Below are 21,008 nucleotides of genomic sequence, written 5' to 3'. Positions count from 1 at the left end.
GGCAATGCTTTCCAAATTCAGTCTTATACGCGTTTTATTTCCAATATTTTTAAAGGAAATCGGATGTTTTCTGACTTTACTTTATTGTTGTAATGACACATATTGGTCACTAGAGGGCAGAGGCACAGACACTCTACCAATGCTGCAGAAAACTACAATCAAATTAAATCAGATTAATTCAAGCTACATACTGTTTATACACTGAAGAAATGACTGATAATGGGAGATAAATTTCGGAGTAAATCTTTTGAATATTAATGCTTTAAAAGTGTTTAAATACACAATACTTTTATGAAATATGCAGTCCTTTCACCACTGATTTAAAGTTGTTTAAAAACTTAATAAGTTGTATTTTTATTGTCGCTGGTTTATTATGTAAAAAAATCAGACTTATCCCAAAATGCAATAACATGTCTGATATGTAAAACTGTGGAAACACAATGCATTTAATGAAGGAAAAATGTAATGTGATTTTGGGAAATTAAAATGATGATTATCTTAGAATTGTGTAAACAAGATGTATTATTCTGAACTTGATGGAGTTATGATCGTGAAACCATGTACTATTTTAAATTCTTAATTATAGCAATATTTGTTTGTCGTTGCTTTTATAAATTAAGACAATGTCTCAGTTTTCCTGAGGTTAATTAATCTCAACAAACGACACACACACACACACACACACACACACACACACACACACACACACACACACACACACACACACACACACAAAAACAAAGCTCTTAGTATTTTTTATGAAACCTATTACTGCATGAAAAACAATAAATATAAGGAAACATGTCCCAGAAGTTATTTAATCTTACCGAAATCTGTGCATAACGACATCTGTGTATAAACCAGGACGGGATCAAATTAACTCATTGTTAAAAAAAAAAAAAAAAAAAAAAAAAGAACACAACAAAGAGTATGAAAAAAACTGAAAACCTTTAAAAGGAGAAAATTTAATCATAGTTGCATTTTTTAAAGCGTGACATACACGCTACTTTGACATTTTTATATCTTGCAGCAGGAGCTTTTCTGAGATGCATAATATTGACGTTTGACTTCTTTAATATAATTTTATAGTCTTGTAGAATTTTCATGTCTCATGTTTGTTTTAATTTAATAATAAGAAGGAACACATTTGGAGTTGTTATTTGTGGATTATTAATGGGTTTTTGGGGTCATTATACTGGTCCGATCCCTTTTCCGGACAGCTGTCTGTCCAGGAGGTCCGGACTGGACTCTACTCGTGCGGAGGTCCCGCCCCTCTCTGCCGCTCACGTCGCGACGCTCATGACGCTCGTGACGCTCCTCCACGTCGCCGCCGCGGCTCACAGGCGGACTCGCTGCGTCTGTATGCGTGTCTCCAGCTAGGCCAGAGAGTGATGGCGGCGCCCGTCCTGAGAGTGTCCACCCCTCGGTGGGAGAGAATAGCCCGGCTCCTCGTCTGCCTGCTGGGCATCCTGCTGTCCCTCTATGCGTTTCACGTCGAGCGGGAGAAAGCTCGGGATCCGAGTTTTAAGGCCATGTGCGACGTCAGCAGCTCCATCAGCTGCTCCAAAGTCTTCAGCTCCAGGTAATTTGAATTCAGAAGAGCGCCGGCGGTGGCGCTCAATGGAGCCGCTGCTATTGTGGCAGTCTGGGACGGGCTGCCCGCCCTCCGCCGCTGCACACACGGCCAGCATCGAGCCTCTGTGCGCCGCTCTAGCAGCCTAAACACGAGCCTTTGGGCTGCGGTGTGCTGCGGCCGGTGTGTTACTTTAACAGAGCGTTAGCTTTGATTCAGCACCTCTTTTTAGCCGTGTAGCCCCGCGAAGCTAATGTTGCTAACTGTTAGCTAGCGAGCCCCGCTGCTTTCAACAGCAGCTAATTCACTTCTTCTCCATGTTGTTGTCCAAGCAGAGTGGTCAGCGATGTCTATTTACAATTTATGAGCCAACTGCCCGTTTCTGATTTTGTGTGCTTGGAGCCAGCGCTCACTGTGTACGTGTCTGTGTGTGATGCTAACACATCTGTAACAACAACTTTAGCTCTGAAGTTGGGACTCACGTTGCAGTGTGAGTCTGTGGTGGGGGATGTTGATGAATGAAAACTCCGCAGGCCACAGGGCGACTGTGTGTTGGTGAGCTTGGTTCATAGAGAGACACCTGATTTAAGTGTGTAAACTGCTGGCTAGCTGTCATACAGCTGTCATTAGCCGAGGTGCTAATGTCCCCAGCTATGAGCAGGAATGAGAGCTTAACGCTGACCTACAGGCACACTGCGACCCAGAGGTCACTGTGGGCTCCCCTGCTCATCATCATACATTTCTATTAATCTGATCAGTAACCTGAAAATCAGGCTTCTGTAAAAGTACATCTTGGATAATTGATAACAGCTCCCACGGCCTCCCTGACAGATACAGTAACTTCTTGTTTAAAATAGGATCCCATGACTTTGTTAAGGTCACAGGTCTTGTGTGAAACACTGTATGAAGTTGTCACACCAGCTTTACTGTGGGCAAGTAACCATAGATGATCCAAGAGGACCCCACCTACTGAATGACAGTATGCAGGACGACAATAAAATGTAATAATGCTGGAATGTAACCTGCCAAAGACTACTGGCATATTTCTGCGGTGACTGAGTGTCTTGTGTCATCAGTCTGGACTGTTGTGGCTCACAGAGCTAAAATCATCCGTAGATAAGATTTCTCAGGACAAAGTACTGGCTTGTTGACTAACTTTTTGTGGTTTTGTCTTTTTTTTTTTTTTTGGTGCTATAAACATCGCATCATTCCATGAACCACCGGTGTTTCAGTGCAGCCTTTGTATTTTTTTTTGAATAGTTGACTTTTAATGTTTCAGTTTACCTCAATCTGCACAATGTCATGCAAAGATGCGATAATGTTACTGTGAACTGAGATAAGAATAGATGCTTGAGTGCATGATGTTGATGTGTTTGTGCTGTGAGATTGGTTCTTTCTCTGACACAATTCCACCTTGTTTGTTATTCTCGGTTTTAATCACATGTGCCTCAGCAGAAGCAGAGCTGTTCACTCTTTGTTTTTTGTTGCAACTTTTCCTTGTTTCGTGTGTCTGAATTTGCTCTGTGACCAGAAGGTTTGAAGTCATTTGGTCTGTTAATCAGTCAAAATTCTGAAATCAGGTATTTGCACAGTTTTTGTGAATCAGTTGCAGTTGGTCACATTTTTCTTCTGTTATTTTGAATTTGCAGAGCATGACCGCATGCTGCGTGCACAGCATGAAATGAATCAAACGTAAGAAGGCCTCCTGTTGGAAGGTTAGCTAACATGTTGCATGCTGGGAGCTGAATGTTATGTACCATCACTTTAAAACTGCAGCACAGTTTAAAATGCGAATCGCCCCTTTTGTGCGCCTGATTTTGAACAGTTACTCTGTTGTTTCAGGGTTGCAACAACATAAATCGAAGATCTGATTAAAGTGGCTTGTCTGTGCCGTACAGATTTACAATGGACATTGAACAACTACGTTTAGACGTAACAGAGTGGCCATTTCGGCTAAAGTCTGATCAAACCAGGCATGTTTAAAATCCACAAAATGAGGCCAAAAGACTCCACTTCAACACTTTTAGAACAAGCTTGATAAGTCCAGTTCTTAAATTGTATGGTAGTGAATTAATGTGATTTTCAATTGGTTTGTATAGAGGTGTGTGTGTGCGCGCGTGTGTGCGTGTGTGTTGAACTCTGGATTGTGCTCATTGATTAATTGAACACGTGTTTATGAAGTCATTGACAGAAGCAGATAGGATGTAACTCACCATGCTACACACACACACACACACACACACACACACACACAGCTGAGTGTGTGAAATGTGAGCAGCGTTGTGTCAAACCTAGGCCGGCAGTGTGTGTCAAGTTCACTTATAGCTGTCCATAAATCTCGTAAACCTCTTTATACAGCTTGGTTATAGGAGTGTTGGAGCCAGTCCAAGCTGACTATAGGTCAAGGCAGGGTACACCCTGGACGGGTCAGCAGTCCATCAAAGGGCAAACAGAGATATTTGTTACCTGTGCGATCAATTTAGAGACACCAGTTTCCAAATGAGTGCAACTAGAAATAATAAAATGTGCAAACCTTTTGGGTGAAAAAAAAAGTCTTTGCATGGACCCACCTGGGAATATTCTTGCAGAGTGCAAAGTAGAACTTAACTGTGCAGGCCTCAGTTCAGCTTATATAAGTTTTAGATCAACAGTACAGTTTGTGTGATTACTACAAAGTTGAAGCTGAGCAGATCTACAAGTTTAGATCTCTGAATGTATTGAAAGTGCTGCTGAACCTCAGATACTCACAGCTGACACCAACTGGAGCTTAATAACAGAATGAGGAATTGCTTCAAACTTTGTTTTAATTCTTGCTGAGTAAAGCCCCCGTTCACAGGACATTCACATTTCATTTTTGCATTTCCGTTACCATGCCAGGCCACAAGTTACTTTTAATACACTCTAAAAATGAACAATGGGGATTACAGGGATGTTTGTATGGACAGAGGATGAAGTTGTGATTACGGGCGATTCTCAACTCTAAAAGTTCCAAGTCCAGGAGAACATGGGCTAGGACTAATGACACTTTGAAGGAAAACATGGTTACTGTCCATCTCTACCTGCGCATGTGCAGAGGAACTATTTACTACGGCCGTGGTGCCCACGCACAGTAGAAGCGTATCCTGTGTCTACACTGAGTCGGGACGTGTTAGCAGTTCCACCTTGGGAGCTGTTCTTAAAAAGTTGCTCCGAGCTTCGTTGTCGTTTAAACTAACCCCCGAATACAATTCACTTGAAAACGTCACGTAAGCAGGCCCCTCATCACTGTCATGGACGTCAGTGGGGATTTTCCTTCTGATGCTACAAAACTTACCACAGAAATCACTCGTGTGTGTGTGTGCGTGTGAACTGTATTGACCTGCATCATCATTTATATTTGGCACCAGTTCTCCTTTTCAAGCTGTTTCCTCTCAGTCCAGCTTATCCATGGTTATAAATGAACATAAATGTGGTATCTTTGGCTTTTTAACAAGAGGAAGATGTCGACGACGAAACTCTGACACATAGCCTTTACTGATTTAGAACTTTCTGGTGAAAATCCATTCATAAAGAAACAGTTAACAATGATATATGTGACATACTTACTGCAGTCCAGCTCTTTTAGAGTTTGGAAGTGAAGAAGATCTTGTGTGTGAGGACAGACTGCTAGCTTTTTAACTTGTTCACTTCAAATTCATCGACATAACATGTGAAAGACTGTTGAAATAACTGCTGGATTTCAGTTGTCATAAATGTTAATTCTTCTGATCACAGTGAGTTAGAATAACATGAGGGTCAATTTGCAGAATGCATGCAGGCTGACGGCTGAAGACATGCTGAGTTTTGATCAGCGTCAGGCTTTTTCCAACATGAAGAAGAAGAGAAACTTTCGTAGAGAAGATTTTACATTTTCCTGCTATTTTTGGTCACAACTGAATTGAAATATTGAATACAGAGTGCAAAGATGACTTGATATTTATCTGTATTTTGCAGCAGGAGACTGAAATGACAGTTTGAAATGGTTAAAATTGTATTTTTCAGGTTTTGCAAAAAGACATTATTTTGAATGTTCATCCACTTTTGCATTTTTGCACTAAAATGGGGAAAATATGATTTACGTGTTTTTTATTTTTGCTGTCATTTTAGCCAGTCTTGGTGGACTTGTTTTGAAAGTGAGCATCTTTTTATGACATCCAGCTGTGCTCTGGCGTTTTGTCTTCGACTGAAGTTGTGACTCTTTCTTCAGGTGGGGTAAAGGATTCGGACTCTTGGGCTCCATTTTTGGGAACGACAGTGCACTGAACCAACCCAACAGTGTCTACGGGATCGTCTTTTATGCCTTTCAGCTCCTTTTAGGTAAGTTTATGATCATTTTAGGGGACAGCGGGCAAGCAGAAACTCTCGTCTCAGCCTTTTGCCTGTGCTGTATCTGTATAAACCCTCCTCACATGACACCACCATGCGTCGTATAATCAATGCCACAGGTAAAAGCTCATCTGATCGATGTTGTGTGTTTGCTGGCTGCAGAGAGCAGATGTCGATCCGGCAGCAGGAGGAGTTAGAAGGCGTGCAGTCCTGCAGAGAGAGGCCTCATTCTTCCTCGTAATGCAGTGCTTGTCACAGTCTAACACTGACAGTTCAGGCTGATCCTGAACTTGTTTTAACTTGAAGCCGGGTTCCACTCGCAGTGACGTCCTCCTCCCTTCGGTGCGTTTGCCGGTGTTGCTGACCCAGTCGCGCTGGTTTGACGTGTTTGTTTGCGGCCGACTGGCCCGTAGTGTGGCCCGGCCACCTGGCCTCGCAGCAGAACAAGAGCTCCTCTCAGCCACAGACACATCCCCCTTGATCCGAACCGCTTCAGCGAGTTTCTAGATATCCAGTCAGGGTAAAAACTTTGATTATTGTCTTGGGCTCAGGCTGGCCTGCGTCCCAAAATGGGCACTCCTCCAAAATGTGCATAAGTGGGGCTTTAATCTGTGATCAATGGCAGTGTGGAGCTTCCAACGACTGAATCTGAAATTAATGCTCCAGCCGAGCCGTTTCCCAGAGCTTTCAGCGGGACCCCCGCACCTCTTACAGGACCTGTGAAAACACGGCTGATGTGTTTTGATATCGAGGAAAATGTAAGGAGGGTTCTGATCTCGTCTCCGACGCGAGCGTTTAGTGTACTTTACATGTCTCTTGGATTCATTAAAAAAGGGAACACGGTTTACAGAAGTATAATCCTGCCACAGCAGAAATGATAACATGGATTAGATCACGCTTCACCACATGTCATGTGGCTTCTGGTCAAACGATATCCTGCAGTTGTAAAGTCGTTCTATGATGACTGATGGTTCAGACACTTAATCACAGTGTACAAAGTGATAAAGGCGGTTGGAGTTGTGTGTAGCATCAACATGGAGGTGGTTCACGGCAGCACATAACCTTCGCTTATCATTTGCAGGTGGAGTATGAATTAGGCTGAATTTAATTCAATAAATTCTCCTATTGATAATCTGTATCGACAAGTAGCTAAATGTTTGTATTCTCTAGTTTTACTCGTATTCATCCTTAAATGATTAACTTGGTTATCTTCGCCACACAAACAGTCACTGGAAAGTTACCGTGTCTGTAAAAAAGATTTCCCACCTGTTAAAATGTATCAAAACCGTGAGTTCAGCTCACGTGAACACAGAATATGTTAATCTGAGGACGCCGATCGGATAAATACAAAGTGAACTGAGTTTTGAAAAGAGCCGAGTCATCAGGTTGCTCGTGTTTCGCAACCCTGTCTCCTCTTCTTCTCCTTCCTGTCTGTTTGTCCTGAGCCTCAGTTTGTGTTTCTCGCCGTAGGGATGACTGTCAGTGCAATGGCCGCCCTAATTCTCATGACGACGTCCATCTTGTCGGTGGTGGGCTCCCTCTACCTGGGCTACATCCTCTACTTTGTCCTAAAGGACTTCTGCATCATCTGCGTCACCACATACGCGCTGAACTTCATTCTCTTTATCCTCAACTACAAGCGACTGGTTTACTTGAACGAGGCCTGGAAGCAGCAGCTGCAGGCCAAGCAGGACTAAAGCTGCTGAGAACGGCGAGGAAAAACACCACAAACGAAGAAAAAGAAAAGAAGAGAGAGAGAGAGAGAGAGAGAGAGAGATAAAGAGAGAAATGTGACCTCTTGAACATTTGACTTGCCACCAGGAGACCTTGCTTCCAAACAATGTTTATTCTGCTGTGTGTTCGAGAAAAAAAAAAACAACAAAAAAATGAAGAAATTTAACTTAAATGTTGGGTCTGACATCTCAATGTTGATTACAAACATGGAAGGATTTGTAAGTGGAAGAGGTTTAGTTTTTCTTTGAATTTCTTTCTCCTTGTTTAATGTACTCACTTAAGGAAAGGAGCTGGCTGTGTGTGTTTGTGTGTGTGTGTGTGGGTATGAATGAGTGTGTGATTGAGAAGTTTTGGGGAGGGGAGAACTGCCTAAGTGAGCAGAAGCAGAAGGCCACACAAACACGGCGGCGGCGGCGGAGGATAGAGGACGGCTCTCATTTTGAACAAAGAGGAGGAGGAGACGGGACATTCTGAAGCGGTTTACTTGAAAAAGGTTATCGAGCTCCTGTTACTGCACAGCGACTCTGCACTAAACACTCGGCGCCGAACGACGGGTCCCACAATTAGAAACACTCAGCAGGGCGCGGTACAGCCGGTAGGGGGGCGGGGCGGGGCGGGGCGGGAGGAGGGCGGCGGAACGATTAACATTCACACACGGTAGATGTTTTTTCCTTCATGTTTACACTTTGTAGGAGGTTTAACTTTTTCTGTTTTGAAGAGGACCACTAAAACTTCAACACGGGACGGTGTGAGACGACGATGACGAGGATGATGACGACGGTGATGTGTAGACCAGTCGAGATCGTTTGTTTTGCAATTCTGTAAATAGCTGCTGAGCAATATTCCAGGCTAGATCGTGATTTAGTTTCGACACAAAAGGAAAAAATTTTAAATAGTCCAAAAAAAAAGAAGAAATCGATACAGACGACATGAAATGGGAAGAAAAAAAACTGTAAATCTGGAACAAAAACAAATCTGATGAAGGTCACGGTGGAGTGAGTCGATGATGAGGAGGATGCGCTGCGCTGCGCTGCGCTGCGGGCGTCTCCTGTGGGGTCACAGAGGTCAGGCATGCAGGTTTCATCTGAGGCCACAAACTGAACTGCAGGTTCTTTTCACCACATCGAGGCACTCACCTTCATTTTCCTAGTTGTGTGAAAAAGCATTCCTGACCACCACACACGTGGGATCCATAAAGACTTATGTGCCTAAAGGAGTGTTAAGGTGAATTTTTGTTTTTTTTAACATTTGGATGTGGGGGAGAGTTTCGTCATGTTAACACCAATTTCCTCCTTTTTTTTTTTTTTTTTGTCACAGGTCCAAGGCTTTATTTTTATGATCCAATTTTTTTCTCTCTTTGTAATATACCAGTAAAGTGTTTCTCCCTTCTTTCTCCCTTTTTTTTTTTTTTTTTTTTTTTTTAAATAGTCTCATGAGGTAGCAAAAGGCTGCTACACTGTGATTGTCTGCGGAGGCGTTTCTTATCTCGTTCATTTTCACCTGACTTTTCGTATACATGTGATGTCAACTGAACGGTGACGGTGATCCTACCAAGCTGAGTTACGGTTCATTTTGCAGGAATGTGAACAAAGACGTGGAAACGTGTCGCTCTTCGCGGGGCAAGCAGAAGCGTCACAAAGATGTAAGCTTCTGTAAAAAAAACAAAACAAAGAAAACAAAAAAAAAAAAACAACTAAAATCTGTGTTAAGCCATATGTGGAGTCTGTGGGTTCTTTTATTTATTTGCTGGTCGCTGATTGGTTTTCGGTCGCGTGGTGGGGCGGGGTTGGACACAGATCAGTCGGGAATCGATCGCAGGACCGTCGTCCCCTCAGTCCACTGTTCACCCATCAGAGAACCTGTGAGATGCGTGGCAAACTCTCCTCTGGCTTTACATCCGACGGAGGCCATCGGACAGTCTTCCACGCCGGCCGTAAATTCTAACAATGTGAGAAACGAGTTAACAGCTTCCATTCAGCTTTTAGCCGACCTCAGGTGCTCCGTTTCATTCGATGAGGAATTCCTTTTGTCTGTAGCTCTCTTCACTCTTCCCTAAACGAACCACTCTCCTCTCTGTGGGACGGTTTTAACTAAACCCTGAACGGCGGTGGGGTCTGACGTACCAGCCGCCACGTCCGTGTCTGTCCACTGGGTTTAATTAAATGATGTTGAGCCTTAAAGCTAAAAGTGAACATCTGATGCATCTCAGATTTTGTAATTAAAAAAAAAAGGGATCTGAAAGCAACAGACTTGCATGTCTTACACCGTTAATGACTATTTCATCCTTTTTCATGAGGAAAAAAAAAGTGAATCAGTGGCTGTCAGGAAGTGAAAACAGCTTTGAAACGGCAAAAAAACAGAGAAATTGTGTGAAATCACACTAGAGTCTGAGATCAAAATTAAACAGTTGTCTTTTAAATTGAACCAAAATGTTGGAATTTGGAGAACTGCACTCAAACATTAAGCACTTAGATTGTTCTCTGTCATTTAGCCGACTCTCCTTGATGTCAACACCTTTTAAAGCATGAAAACAAAAACTAAAAGGACCGGGTCCTTTAAGGAACTTCCTGTTTCTGAACCAGTCCTGTTGTATCTTTAGTTAAACCAGGTCAGCCTTACATCAGGTTGTTTTTTTTTGTTTTAATCTCAGAAGGAGATTTCCAGCCTCCACACAGTTTCTTTGGATTTAGTTGCACAAATAAATGTTTCTTTCTCAAAATCCTGTGACGAAAGCGGCGAGCGCTCATCATTCGGGTCCATTCGGTCATGTTTGGCCTCTTCCACTGAAAGTGAGAAATTCCTGGGATGTTTTAGTGAAATATCCAAACCAGAAGTTCAGAAGCGATTGATTAATGCATCCTCATGAACATTTATTTTTAAGCCCTGAGGTGGAACTGCCATCTTAGTCGCATCACCAACGCCAACAAAAGTGCCTTTCTGTTTGATCACCCGGCCTCGAGCCAAAGACGAGCGGCAGCCTTGAAAAACTAAAGAATGGCAGAACTGCAACGGGCACTTTTGCTTGCCCCCCCTTAAAGGTGTAACCTGACAAAAAAAAATTGGCGATTCCCAAAGATCTGATGTCCAGTAGGAGTGAAAATTCAGAAGCTCGCCAGACAAAATGCCCCGTCGAATCAATGACCGTTCCTTTTTTTTTTTTTTCTATCCTCAACTCCACTAATTATCTTTATTTGTCTAGCTAGGACATGTTTGTTAGCTAGGAAAACACTCTGTCCCGATGATGAGATTGTAATGTTTTCATCATTAATTATGCCCTTTAGCTGTCTAGACTGTTAACACTCTGGGTTATTTTAGTAAATAAAAAAAATTAATTAAAAAAAAACAAAAGTTGAGGGGTTGGAGGGCTAGGAGTCCATGTGTCAGCATTAAATGTTTATTCAGTTTCTTTGTGGAGGAAATCTCAGTGGGTTTGCTTCTGTGTTGCCAAATATGTTTTAAAATGCTGTATTTTCGTACATGGAAAGTGTTACACGGAATGGTAGGAGGACTGAAATGTGTGGAAATCCAGCTCACTTTTTAAGGGAAAACTGTGGAGAGGTTGACATGAGAACATTTTTAATTGTGTCATTGTCATGTGGAAATGATCTACCATTAAAACATTCCCTCTGAAACCACCTGGACGTCTCTTTCAACTGGACTGAGCTGAACATACAGAAGTACCTAGAAAAAAAAATCAAGAATGTGTAAAATATTTTGTTTTCTCAGTCGTGGGATGACTTTACTATTTTGGGATGAAGGTACAGAAGTACTCGGCTTTGAACGGATCAGAAATCCACTGAGATTGAAAAAGTTTGTAAATCATCTTTAATGATTTCAGTGGCTCAACAAACGATGCTGATTTACATTTATAAAAATAAAGCTTTTCTGATCACATTCAGCAGTGAAATTCATATTTACATGAGACCTCATGTAGGAAAGAAATTAAAACCGTTTGATTAAAAAGGTCACAATTCAAGATTACAATCCCAAATTCCTTTAAAAGATGCTTTTCTCAAAGCGAATTGTTCTTCCGACCGTGAAATCCTCGGTCCCCAAAAATACAGCACTCTGAATAATTTTTCCTCCATAATAAACCCAGTTAACTTGTCAAAGTCAAAGTTTGCCTTTGACCGTTCATTCATTCATTCTGTCGAGTAGAGCCAGTGGATACTGGATCCCATCTGTCAAGGTAAAATTCAAGCTGAATGATCAAATCGTTTTACTGTAGCGTCACCATTTTGTCTTTCCTACCTGCGTTTTCGTCACTTTCGTGACGGTAATCAAAATGCTCCTTCACACATCTGAATTAAAACGTCCAAAGACCTGATCCATTCTGAGCTCTCAGTGATTCTTGAGGCACTTGTGGCTAATTGTCGTTAGTATTCTGAGGAATGTTTTGCAGCTTTGACCTTGTGCGAGTTTAAAAAAAAAAACACTCCAAGCATTGTTGTAAACCTGCTCGGTGCACGTCACAGTGCACAGGGGTATTTGGCCCAGGGGGGAAGTGTTCCCGTCTCGTTGGCCAGCCTCCAGTACCTCTCCTTCAGGATGAACGCCGAGGCTTTGGGCTGTCGCTGTCGGGTGAACACGCCCTTCTTGTTTCCCACCACACGGGTTACACCTGCAGAGGCGTGCAAAGGGAAACCGTCACGAAAAGACTGAACTCAACAGCGTCCACTCGTGCGAAGAAGTCTTCTGTAGTCTGAACTCTTTGGTAAATCTAGTCTGATCCTTATCCAAGTCTGTAACACATTCTTCTGCATCACAGTCGGTCATGTGCAGTAGTAATCACGCCTTCAGGAAATGAGTGCATTTCCACTCGTTTGGAACATCAAAGGGTTAGACATCTTCTGAAGCCGTGTTCATTCATAAAGACTGTCATCCGTGGGTGTCCTGCTATGACCCGTTAGATAAGATAAAGCTTCTTCCCTCAGCACAGGTCACAAAGTCGTAAAACACTCTGATTCTCTCGGTACCTTGTGCGGTCATGAAGTCTGCGAAGTTCCAGATGAGCTCCCCGATGACGTACTTGTTCCTCTTCTGGTCGAACACGCTGTGGTAGTTCCGCAGGACTTCGCTCTGGTACTCCTCAGAAAACATCACAGGGGGATCCTGAGCGGCGAGCAGAGAGACGGTTACTCAGTGTTCTGGGAAAACATGAGAATCGGTTCATGTGACAGCTGGTGTGTGTGTGTGTGTGTGCTCACACTGTGAAACCCTGGCACCGTGTCCGCTCCATATTCACTCTGGATAATGGGTTTCTGGTACTTTTCATGCCAGTCCTCAAACTGCGTGTTGAGCTGGAGCTGGATGACCTCCAGGTGTCCGGGGTCGTGGTACCAGGAGAAGTAGCTGTTCACACACAGCACGTCCACAAACGGGGCCTGGAGACGACAGGAAGACACACTCACGCCTTCAGGTTCTTCTCCATAATGTTAACCTTTTAAAAAAGCAATTGCTAAAACTTTTTCTATTAACCTTCTACTGGCAGAAACCTGTTACTAGGAATGAGCCACACTGCATGATGCTGCCACCGCCATGCTTCAGAAAGGGAAGACTTGATATTGTGGCTCCATTTTAGTCTCACCAAACCAGAAAATCTGCCGTCAGCTGTTTGATCTTCAGGAGAATTGTCATTGAAATGAACTTGAACGTGGCATGTTTTGTATCCAATGTTATTAAAGCAACAACAACAACAAAAAAAACAAACAATTACAGAGTGACTGGGACACTCACACTCACCACGTGTGTTTTTACGCTACTAAGACACATTAGCCACGCTCAATGGAATTGATGGATACTCTGATTGCAAAGGGTACCATGAGGAAAAAAAGAAATCACGTCAAAACTTCAAAGGACCTGCGACCTTCAACCACACGGCTTTAGAAAATGATCTGTGCCTTCACACACCAAACCGCTCTAAAGGATGTTTCTGCACAGGAAAAAAATCTCAGGCATGTCAACAAAAGCTTCAGCTTTCAAACCTGAAACACAGCCTGACACCGTTTCCGCATTCACCAAAACAAAAGGCCAGTGTGTGAGAAAATGAGATCGAGTAAGTTCTTTCCGGTTTGAACCTAAAATTCTACATAATTCCTTGAAATAAACACTGATAACTGGTAACAGATTCACCAGAGAGATTCAGAGTGTTTTGTGATTTGTTTGAGAAGAATTGTGATAAAAAAGGGAAAAAAATTCAGCAAACTATTTACTTCAATAAAATATATTTAAAGCATTGATATAATACTTGATATTTTAACAGCATGTAATTAGCACAGGAGGAGTTATGCTGCTCGTGTTTATTCATCCTCACTGCTGTGAGCAATATTATATTAGAATGTGTGAAAAAACAATACAGAGCCTGCCGCTCAAACAAGAATGAGTTGAGTGAGTTGAGGCGTGTGTGTGAGAGACATCATGTGTTTCAAGCCTCGTCCCTCCACACCATTAAATCACCTGAATTAAATAAATACACACCGAAAAGTGAGGACACACCTGCTTCACTGCCTCATGATAAGTTCAACTACCAGAGCCTGCGGCTTTTTCCATAAATAGATTAAGTATGATACTAATTTAAAAGAAAGCTCAGTATTAATGGGTTTGAAAAGGATGTTGAGATGGATTAAAGTTAACAGATTTAAATGCCTGAATTGAACGTAATATCACAACAAGTGTTTAAAAACTAACGTTTCACATCAGTCTTGTGTGTCGTCTCCATGCGGACTGATTCAGAATGTGCGAACGCTGCTACTTGTTCGAGCAGCTGTCAGTCTCGTTTCCACCAACATGCAAACTTGCTTGTCTGGGTGTCTGCGGCGTGTGGAGAAACTGAGAGTTCAGCTCCATTCTCACCCCTTTGTCCCTGGCGAAGTTGCTGGCCGTGACGTATGTGACGGGCCGAGTCGGGTCCAGCTCTTTGGTGTGCTTTATCAATGTCCTGTTGGAGTAAATAACAGAAGAAAATACATTACTAAATGTAGTGCCGGAGTGCTTAATCCACACATTACTGCAGGGTGACACACACTCACACACACTGGAGGGTGCAAGGGTTCAGTGACTTGTGCATTCGAAGTGGTCCTGCCATACTCACTGAAAGTAAAACTCGGCGGGAGGCATCTCAGCGGCCGGCTCGTTGGCGACGGACCACATGACCACGGACGGGTGGTTTTTGTCCCGGCGCACCAGTTCCTCCATCACCTCCAGGTGGTGGCTCAGAGAGGCGTTGCCGAAGCTCTGACTGGAAGGACACGGGTCACACGGAGCTGAAAGTCAAGCTCTGAGCTTACACACACACACACGACCGGCGCTGCGCAGACACCTACATGTCCTTGATGCCCACGCCGGGACACTCGTCTATCACCACGATGCCGTGGCGGTCACACATCTGCAGGATCTCCTCGGCGTACGGGTAGTGGCTGGTGCGGAAGGAGTTGGCGCCCATCCACTTCATTAAGTTAAAGTCTTTGACAATCAGAGGCCAGTCGAAGCCTTTACCCCGAATCTGAAGCACGAGGTAAACAAAACATTGTCGGGCTCGAACTACCTGATCTGTTTTTCCTTCAGAGCTGAGAGGTTCCTGTTCTACTCACATCGGAGTCCTCGTGTTTGTTGACCCCATGGAAATAGAAGGGTTTGTTGTTGATGAGGAACTGCGTGGTGGTTACATGGACTGTGCGGATGCCGACTGGTAAAGTATAAACGTCCTCAGACGATCCGCCGCCGCCGGCTGTCAGGCGAACCTTGGAGCCAGAAGGACAAATGTTAGAAATGTTTTGAATTGAACATAAACAATACAGACAGCCGGCCTGCCTGCATGATCAAAATCACACAGATACAGAAGAATAAAACTTACACCCCTCCATCGGAGGAGTCAGTGCAGCTGCTGTGCAGTTTAGAGGAAAACAACCTTGAAAGACAATTCAGTCGTCATTAAGATCCACAACTCTGCAGAAACTTTACATCTTATCAGAAGATTTAGCAGGCCTGAATCTCAAAGCATCTCAAAGTCTTGTGAGTTATTAAAAAACAATATATCATGAAGCTAAATATTACCAGAAAGAATGTAAAAACACTATATTTCATTTTACCGTAACACTGGAAATAACAGTATTCTTCACCGTACCTCCATGGAGTACAGATAAGCTGGATTCTCGTGCATCAGATACGGCCACCACAGCTTCACGTCCGGAACTTTCAGCACTCCGGATGAACCGTTGGAGGAAGCCACACAGTGGCCATCTTTGTCCATCAGCGTGACCTTCAGCGTGGCTGAGGTCGTACCCCGGACTGAAACGCTGTACTTCACAAAACCTGGAAGCGTTGAGGAATAATCAGCAATTAAACCAACATAGAAGAATCAGAGTCCAACACGTCTCCGGAACTGTTTACTGAGAAAGATCCAAGTGATACAGGAGGAAAAGATGCGGAAACGATTGAAATCTTTCACGGTGAGAGAGAGAGAGAGATTTTCCCCAGTGTTCTTCGCCTTTATCTTCTCTCTGCGGCGTGACTAAACGTGGGTTAAAATGGTTTGGACGCGCTCTTTTACCTGTGTTATCCACGAAGTCGGTCACCACGGTGACGTCGTCCACGTACGCCCGAGGAGTCGTGTACAGCAGCACCGACCGGTGGATCCCGGCGTAGTTAAAGAAGTCGAAGGAGGTGCCTTGAACGAAGAAGCCGTCGGGATACCTGTGGATCACCACAGCCCGCTGAATGACCGCATATTCACTGGCGCACAACGATACTTTACAGATAAAACACACTAAAAGCAGACAGTCACTCATGATTCTGACATTTTAGTTGTTTTCACTATTTTAATGTTTTTTTTATTGCAGTTTTACATGTTTGTTTTGTTGATTTTAGGGTTTTTCTTAAACTATTTGACCAGTTTTCCCGCTGGCTGCAGACTCCTGCTCTCACCAGAGACAGAATGACTCAGTTCACCAGGGGCAGCAGGGTGAGGATGCTCAGCAAACTGACTCAGGCCCACAGCGCCACCTGGAGGCGTTCAGGAACTGAGCTGTAGACCAACAGAGAGCAGCAGGAAGTCTGTCCTGCCAGACTCTATAATGAACAATAACAGCTGGTTGATTGGAAATAATCATGAATATATTTTATTTCTGGTTTTTATTTTTATTTTTTACGTGCTGTGTCTGTGACGAGTCTGCATGCTGCTGAAACAAAGCAGGATTTTATTAATTCTAGTATATCATATTAACAGCAGCAGCAGTTATCTGATAAAGTCAACATCAAGTTTCATGTTCTGTACACACTGATCACGGTACTAAAATATCTGATCTTCTGAGTTTTTCTGGTTGTGTGAACTGACATCTTTATTTAAATTTCATGAGTTTCTTGCATCGACACTTTGTTTCCGCCGTTGTTTCATAAGGACTGAGTGAATATTTTATCACTAGTCGTCCACTTGTATTTTTAGTAAAAAATTACGTTTTTTTTTAAATCCAATTAATGACAGGCTTTGTAATTAATGAATCTTGCTTGATCACATTTAAATAAATAAATGAATGAATAAATAAATAAAACAACATTAGTGGAAATCTCATGAACACATACACGAATATTGTAAGCCTAAGCTCTATTAATGTCTGGATGGTTGTATTTCAATTTAAAACAGTAAATAAAAAACTGAAAACACCCAAAGTTAAAGTGTTATTTTAAATACTTTTTCAGAATATTATTGACTTTAATTGCTATAAAAAAAAGTCAACATAAAGAACAATTTCTGCTTCCATGCCTATTTCTTCTCTGCCTCTTTCGGCCAACTGCTTCGATGCTCAGATCCTGGCTTGTGAAAACAAGTTTGGTTTGCTGTTTATACACAGAGTAGCCAACACCTGGTGGTAACAGTATAGTCACGATCTGGAAGTGGGAACAGTCAATAATAAAAGCTCGGCAGTGATGTGTGAAACTTCCTGTGAAGAAAAGTGGCTACCTGGACCTGTCCCGGATGTAGTGAATGGTGCCTGGAGGAAGAGTCTCCAGAGTCAGAGTGTTGTTGACGGCCACGGTGATCCTGCAGGGATTTGTTGGGTCTTTACGAAATAAGCTGCCGATCTCAGCCTCAAACGGAAGATGGCCGCCGTTGTGCTCCACCACTTTTTCTCCATTCACCCACTAAGAAAAGGTAAAGACATTAACAAGTCATTCCCCCCCAAGGCAGTGTTCAACTCTGATTCCTATTTGGATGTCAAGGTGAGACTCACCACTACTGAATAATAGTGAGCGCTTCCCACTCTGAGAACCAGTCTCGTTCCCTCGTCTGTGATCCAGCGCGGCGGCAGGTGCACCTCTCGGTCGTACCACACCCAGCCGGTGAAATCTCTCAGGGTGGCGTCCTGGGTGACATCGTTGAAGCTGGCAGGGACGGGCATGTCGATCACCGGGCCCGTCTGCAAGACACCAACAAAGAGAGCACTGTACTGGCTGAAATGCTGAGTTAGGATGATGTTTTCATCCAAATTTGTTGCATTAAACAAGGTATTAAAATTCAAACAAAGCAAACATGGAAAATGAAAAACTTAAAAATTAACATTGTTATAATATAAGATGATCTGGTGACTAACAAACCTGTTTGGTCTGCATTTATAAGAGTGGGGAGGAGAGGTTCTAATCTATTGGATAAAAGGTTTTAATAAAAAGATTATTAGTTGGTTCCAGATTGGAGCTGAATCTCCTTGACTTGCCTTTCCCTTCATCCTTCTTAAGTTGCCATGCTTAAAACCTTGCTGGTTTTCCCCCTAAATCTTAATTTCCTGAATAAAATAGATTTCTCTGTGATGAATTTCAATTCAACATGAACAAACAAAGGAGAGAGTGGAAAGGAAAAACTCCCTTGAAGCAGGGGGGAAACCTGCAGAACCGGATTCAGATGAGGACAATGTCTGCAGAACCAGACTCACAGTGGAGACCAGGAAGCCTGTGGTGGTGGTTAGAGGGTTCACTACCACCGGGCATAGAATGAATGAATAATGCATAGCCTACATAGCCGTAATAACAATTTTGAGGAGCTGAATCTTTTTTTCCCCACTATTCAGTGTTGAGTAGGCTGATTATTTTTAATTCCATTGTGGTTTACTGTGGATCCTCACACAGTACCATGGCTTTTCTACTGTGTTTTCAAATGGTTTCTGTTTAGGAGAAGTGGATTTTTGATTTCCCATTTCCTCTTGGCTGAACATTCCGCTGCAGAAATCCGCCCCTGACCTCAATCTTTAAACTTTCCACAGGCCAAACAAAACACAAACAACAGCGCGACTCTCTGCTTTCTCTGCCCCAGTCCTGCTCACCTCCGCCAGGCGCTGTTTGTACCAGGCCTCTTCGAACCCCCGGTTCCGGTTCGGGGACTTGTCCGCCCGGAAGGCCCACAGGCCGTTCAGCTCCTTCAGCTCTCTGGAGGCGGACTCCCGGGGGAACAGCATACCGGAGTCCAGCAGCTGCGCCGCGTGCAGCACGGAGAAAAGGCACAGGACTCGGAACATCCCGACTTTCCCCGCCGCAGACATGTTGGACTGTTCCAGAGCGTGCAGGTCCACCAGAGTTTTTCCGCATCGGTCACATGACCGGGTTGACGTCACGTGACCACAAAAGACGCGTTCACAGGCTGTCGTAAAAATCACAGCATTGGGTAAAGTTTTTTTTAATTCAACAAAATTACAATTTAGAGAATAGATATTAATTTTTTTCAAAATTTCATGTTATGCACTGAACAAGCATAACACATAATAACTACATAAAAAAGATAAGAAGATGGAGTCTGGTGTAGACTAGAATAAACAGATACAAGAAGGATTGAAAATAAAAGACTGACTGTCTTTTTAAGGTTAACATAATCTACTACAGTGCTTTCTTTTCAATGTTACAGGTCCAATATGAAAAACTGGGACATAGTTTCCTGCGGAAAGTTTGAAAATGATCCAAAACGATTTTCACATTCATTTATATGAAAATTGTTTTGTTATTATGTATTCATGTATTCATTCATAATTTAAAATTGGAAGAAGGTACCTTTTGTTAGTTTGGCCTTCTGTTAAACTGACATTAGATTCCAGAAGTTTTTTCGTGCTTCCATTCTGACTGACAGAACGGATTGACCTCTCTATTTTTCTGACTGGTGGGCGGGGCTTAACGCTACTCGCTTCTGATTGGAAGTCCCCAGCACCTCCTCCTGGAACCTGAACAACAGAACCATAGAGATTTGCCCTGTTGCTTAAATAACTTTATTTTATGAGATTGATATTTTTAACTTCTATATTTTTTTCTGCGTTCTTTTCTCTGTGGAGCTTTGCTACAAGATTTATCACTGGGATCAATAAAGTATTTGTATTCTGTTGCCTGTTGATTCCCTTTGGGCAGGTAGAGCTGGCAGCGGTTGGTTGGGCTGGTGGGCTGTGGCGCTATGGGCGTTCCCATGTTTCGAATTGTAATACACTGTATATTAACAGAGAACATTCTTATATCACTTATTTTAATGTTTGTTGTGTATTTGAAATAAATCTTTCAAAAATTGTGTTTTCAATTAATGAAAAAACTTGGAAATACAGTAAATGTTGAGAATGAGATTTTGGATCACATGGTGCAACAATAATGAAGATAGTATAAACAGATAAATAATAAATAATCACGACAAGAAAATGTATCTCTTTATTCACTGCGTTTTTTATTCCGCTTTAATCCGCAGTTTTGCTTTGTTGTTGTTGTTGTTGTTGTTTTTTTTGTTGCTTCATAAAATTGTACAGGTGACAAACCACTGCAGTATTCAGCTCAGGAATATTACTGATAATAAAGAGAATAATAGTTGGGAAAAGCCACGCCCACCTGTCAAAAAGGAAACATTAAGGGGTAAATCCAGCTTGTCATTCAGAAGGGTACATTTTTGTTGTACAAAAACGAACAAAGGACAAAAGGACCATTTTCTGTAATCTGATTATGCCAATATCAACATAAAAACAAGCTAACTAAAGGTAACTTGTCCAAAATGCCCATGAGATTCTATAATTAATTATTGTGATTTTGGGAACATGTAGTGAAACATTTGGTTTTAAAGTCAAATGACGAACTGCATTGGTGGTTTACATTTCAAAAAAAAAATTTCAACTCTTAGCAATTGAAAAATATATAAAAACGTTCAGGGAAATATCTTCCAATCAGAGTTTTAGCAGATTTTACAAAATAAAAGAATAAAATTTGACATTCGCTTAACAAAACGCGATAAAACAGCAAAGATTGAAATATTTATTCATTCATTGTTTAATTGAAGAATGAATGAACGAATTAACTTAGTCGGAAATTCAAACAGCAAACAATAATAAAAAAAACTTATTACACATTTTGTTCA

The 21,008-nt window shown here is 42.4% G+C and overlaps 2 protein-coding genes across 2 annotated transcripts; one reads left to right on the top strand and one right to left on the bottom strand.

The window, feature by feature from the left end:
* Positions 1-1,321: 1,321 nt before the first annotated feature.
* vkorc1l1 (vitamin K epoxide reductase complex, subunit 1-like 1) lies at positions 1,322-10,983 on the top strand. The gene is made up of 3 exons (XM_030100439.1): positions 1,322-1,582; positions 5,799-5,908; positions 7,388-10,983. Exons 1-3 carry the CDS (start codon positions 1,392-1,394, stop codon positions 7,612-7,614), a joined length of 528 nt encoding a protein of 175 aa, XP_029956299.1. The 5' UTR covers positions 1,322-1,391; the 3' UTR covers positions 7,615-10,983.
* A 475-nt stretch (positions 10,984-11,458) lies between these two features.
* gusb (glucuronidase, beta) lies at positions 11,459-19,219 on the bottom strand. Its single transcript, XM_030100438.1, has 12 exons — positions 18,961-19,219; positions 17,878-18,063; positions 17,607-17,788; positions 16,200-16,342; positions 15,774-15,961; positions 15,241-15,390; positions 14,974-15,152; positions 14,742-14,888; positions 14,504-14,588; positions 12,859-13,035; positions 12,628-12,763; positions 11,459-12,272 (listed from the first exon to the last, which is right to left on the bottom strand). The coding sequence occupies exons 1-12, from the start codon at positions 19,174-19,176 to the stop codon at positions 12,121-12,123; spliced, it is 1,941 nt and encodes a 646-aa protein (XP_029956298.1). The 5' UTR covers positions 19,177-19,219; the 3' UTR covers positions 11,459-12,120.
* Between the last annotated feature and the right edge of the window lie 1,789 nt (positions 19,220-21,008).

This window comes from Salarias fasciatus, chromosome 10 (assembly GCF_902148845.1).
Source record: "Salarias fasciatus chromosome 10, fSalaFa1.1, whole genome shotgun sequence".
Classification (NCBI taxonomy): domain Eukaryota; kingdom Metazoa; phylum Chordata; class Actinopteri; order Blenniiformes; family Blenniidae; genus Salarias; species Salarias fasciatus.
The sequence above is the reverse complement of the archived record's forward strand: the minus strand, read 5'-3'. Positions and strand labels throughout refer to the sequence as shown.

Coding starts and splice junctions, on each gene's coding strand:
- vkorc1l1 (XM_030100439.1), top strand. CDS start 1,392: ATGGCGGCGCCCGTCCTGAGAGTGTCCACCCCTCGGTGGGAGAGAATA. Junction 1,583..5,798: donor TCCAAAGTCTTCAGCTCCAG/GTAATTTGAATT, acceptor CTCTTTCTTCAG/GTGGGGTAAAGGATTCGGAC. Junction 5,909..7,387: donor TGCCTTTCAGCTCCTTTTAG/GTAAGTTTATGA, acceptor TTCTCGCCGTAG/GGATGACTGTCAGTGCAATG.
- gusb (XM_030100438.1), bottom strand. CDS start 19,176: ATGTCTGCGGCGGGGAAAGTCGGGATGTTCCGAGTCCTGTGCCTTTTC. Junction 18,064..18,960: donor ACAAACAGCGCCTGGCGGAG/GTGAGCAGGACT, acceptor GGTGTCTTGCAG/ACGGGCCCGGTGATCGACAT. Junction 14,589..14,741: donor CCCGCCGAGTTTTACTTTCA/GTGAGTATGGCA, acceptor TTACTCCAACAG/GACATTGATAAAGCACACCA.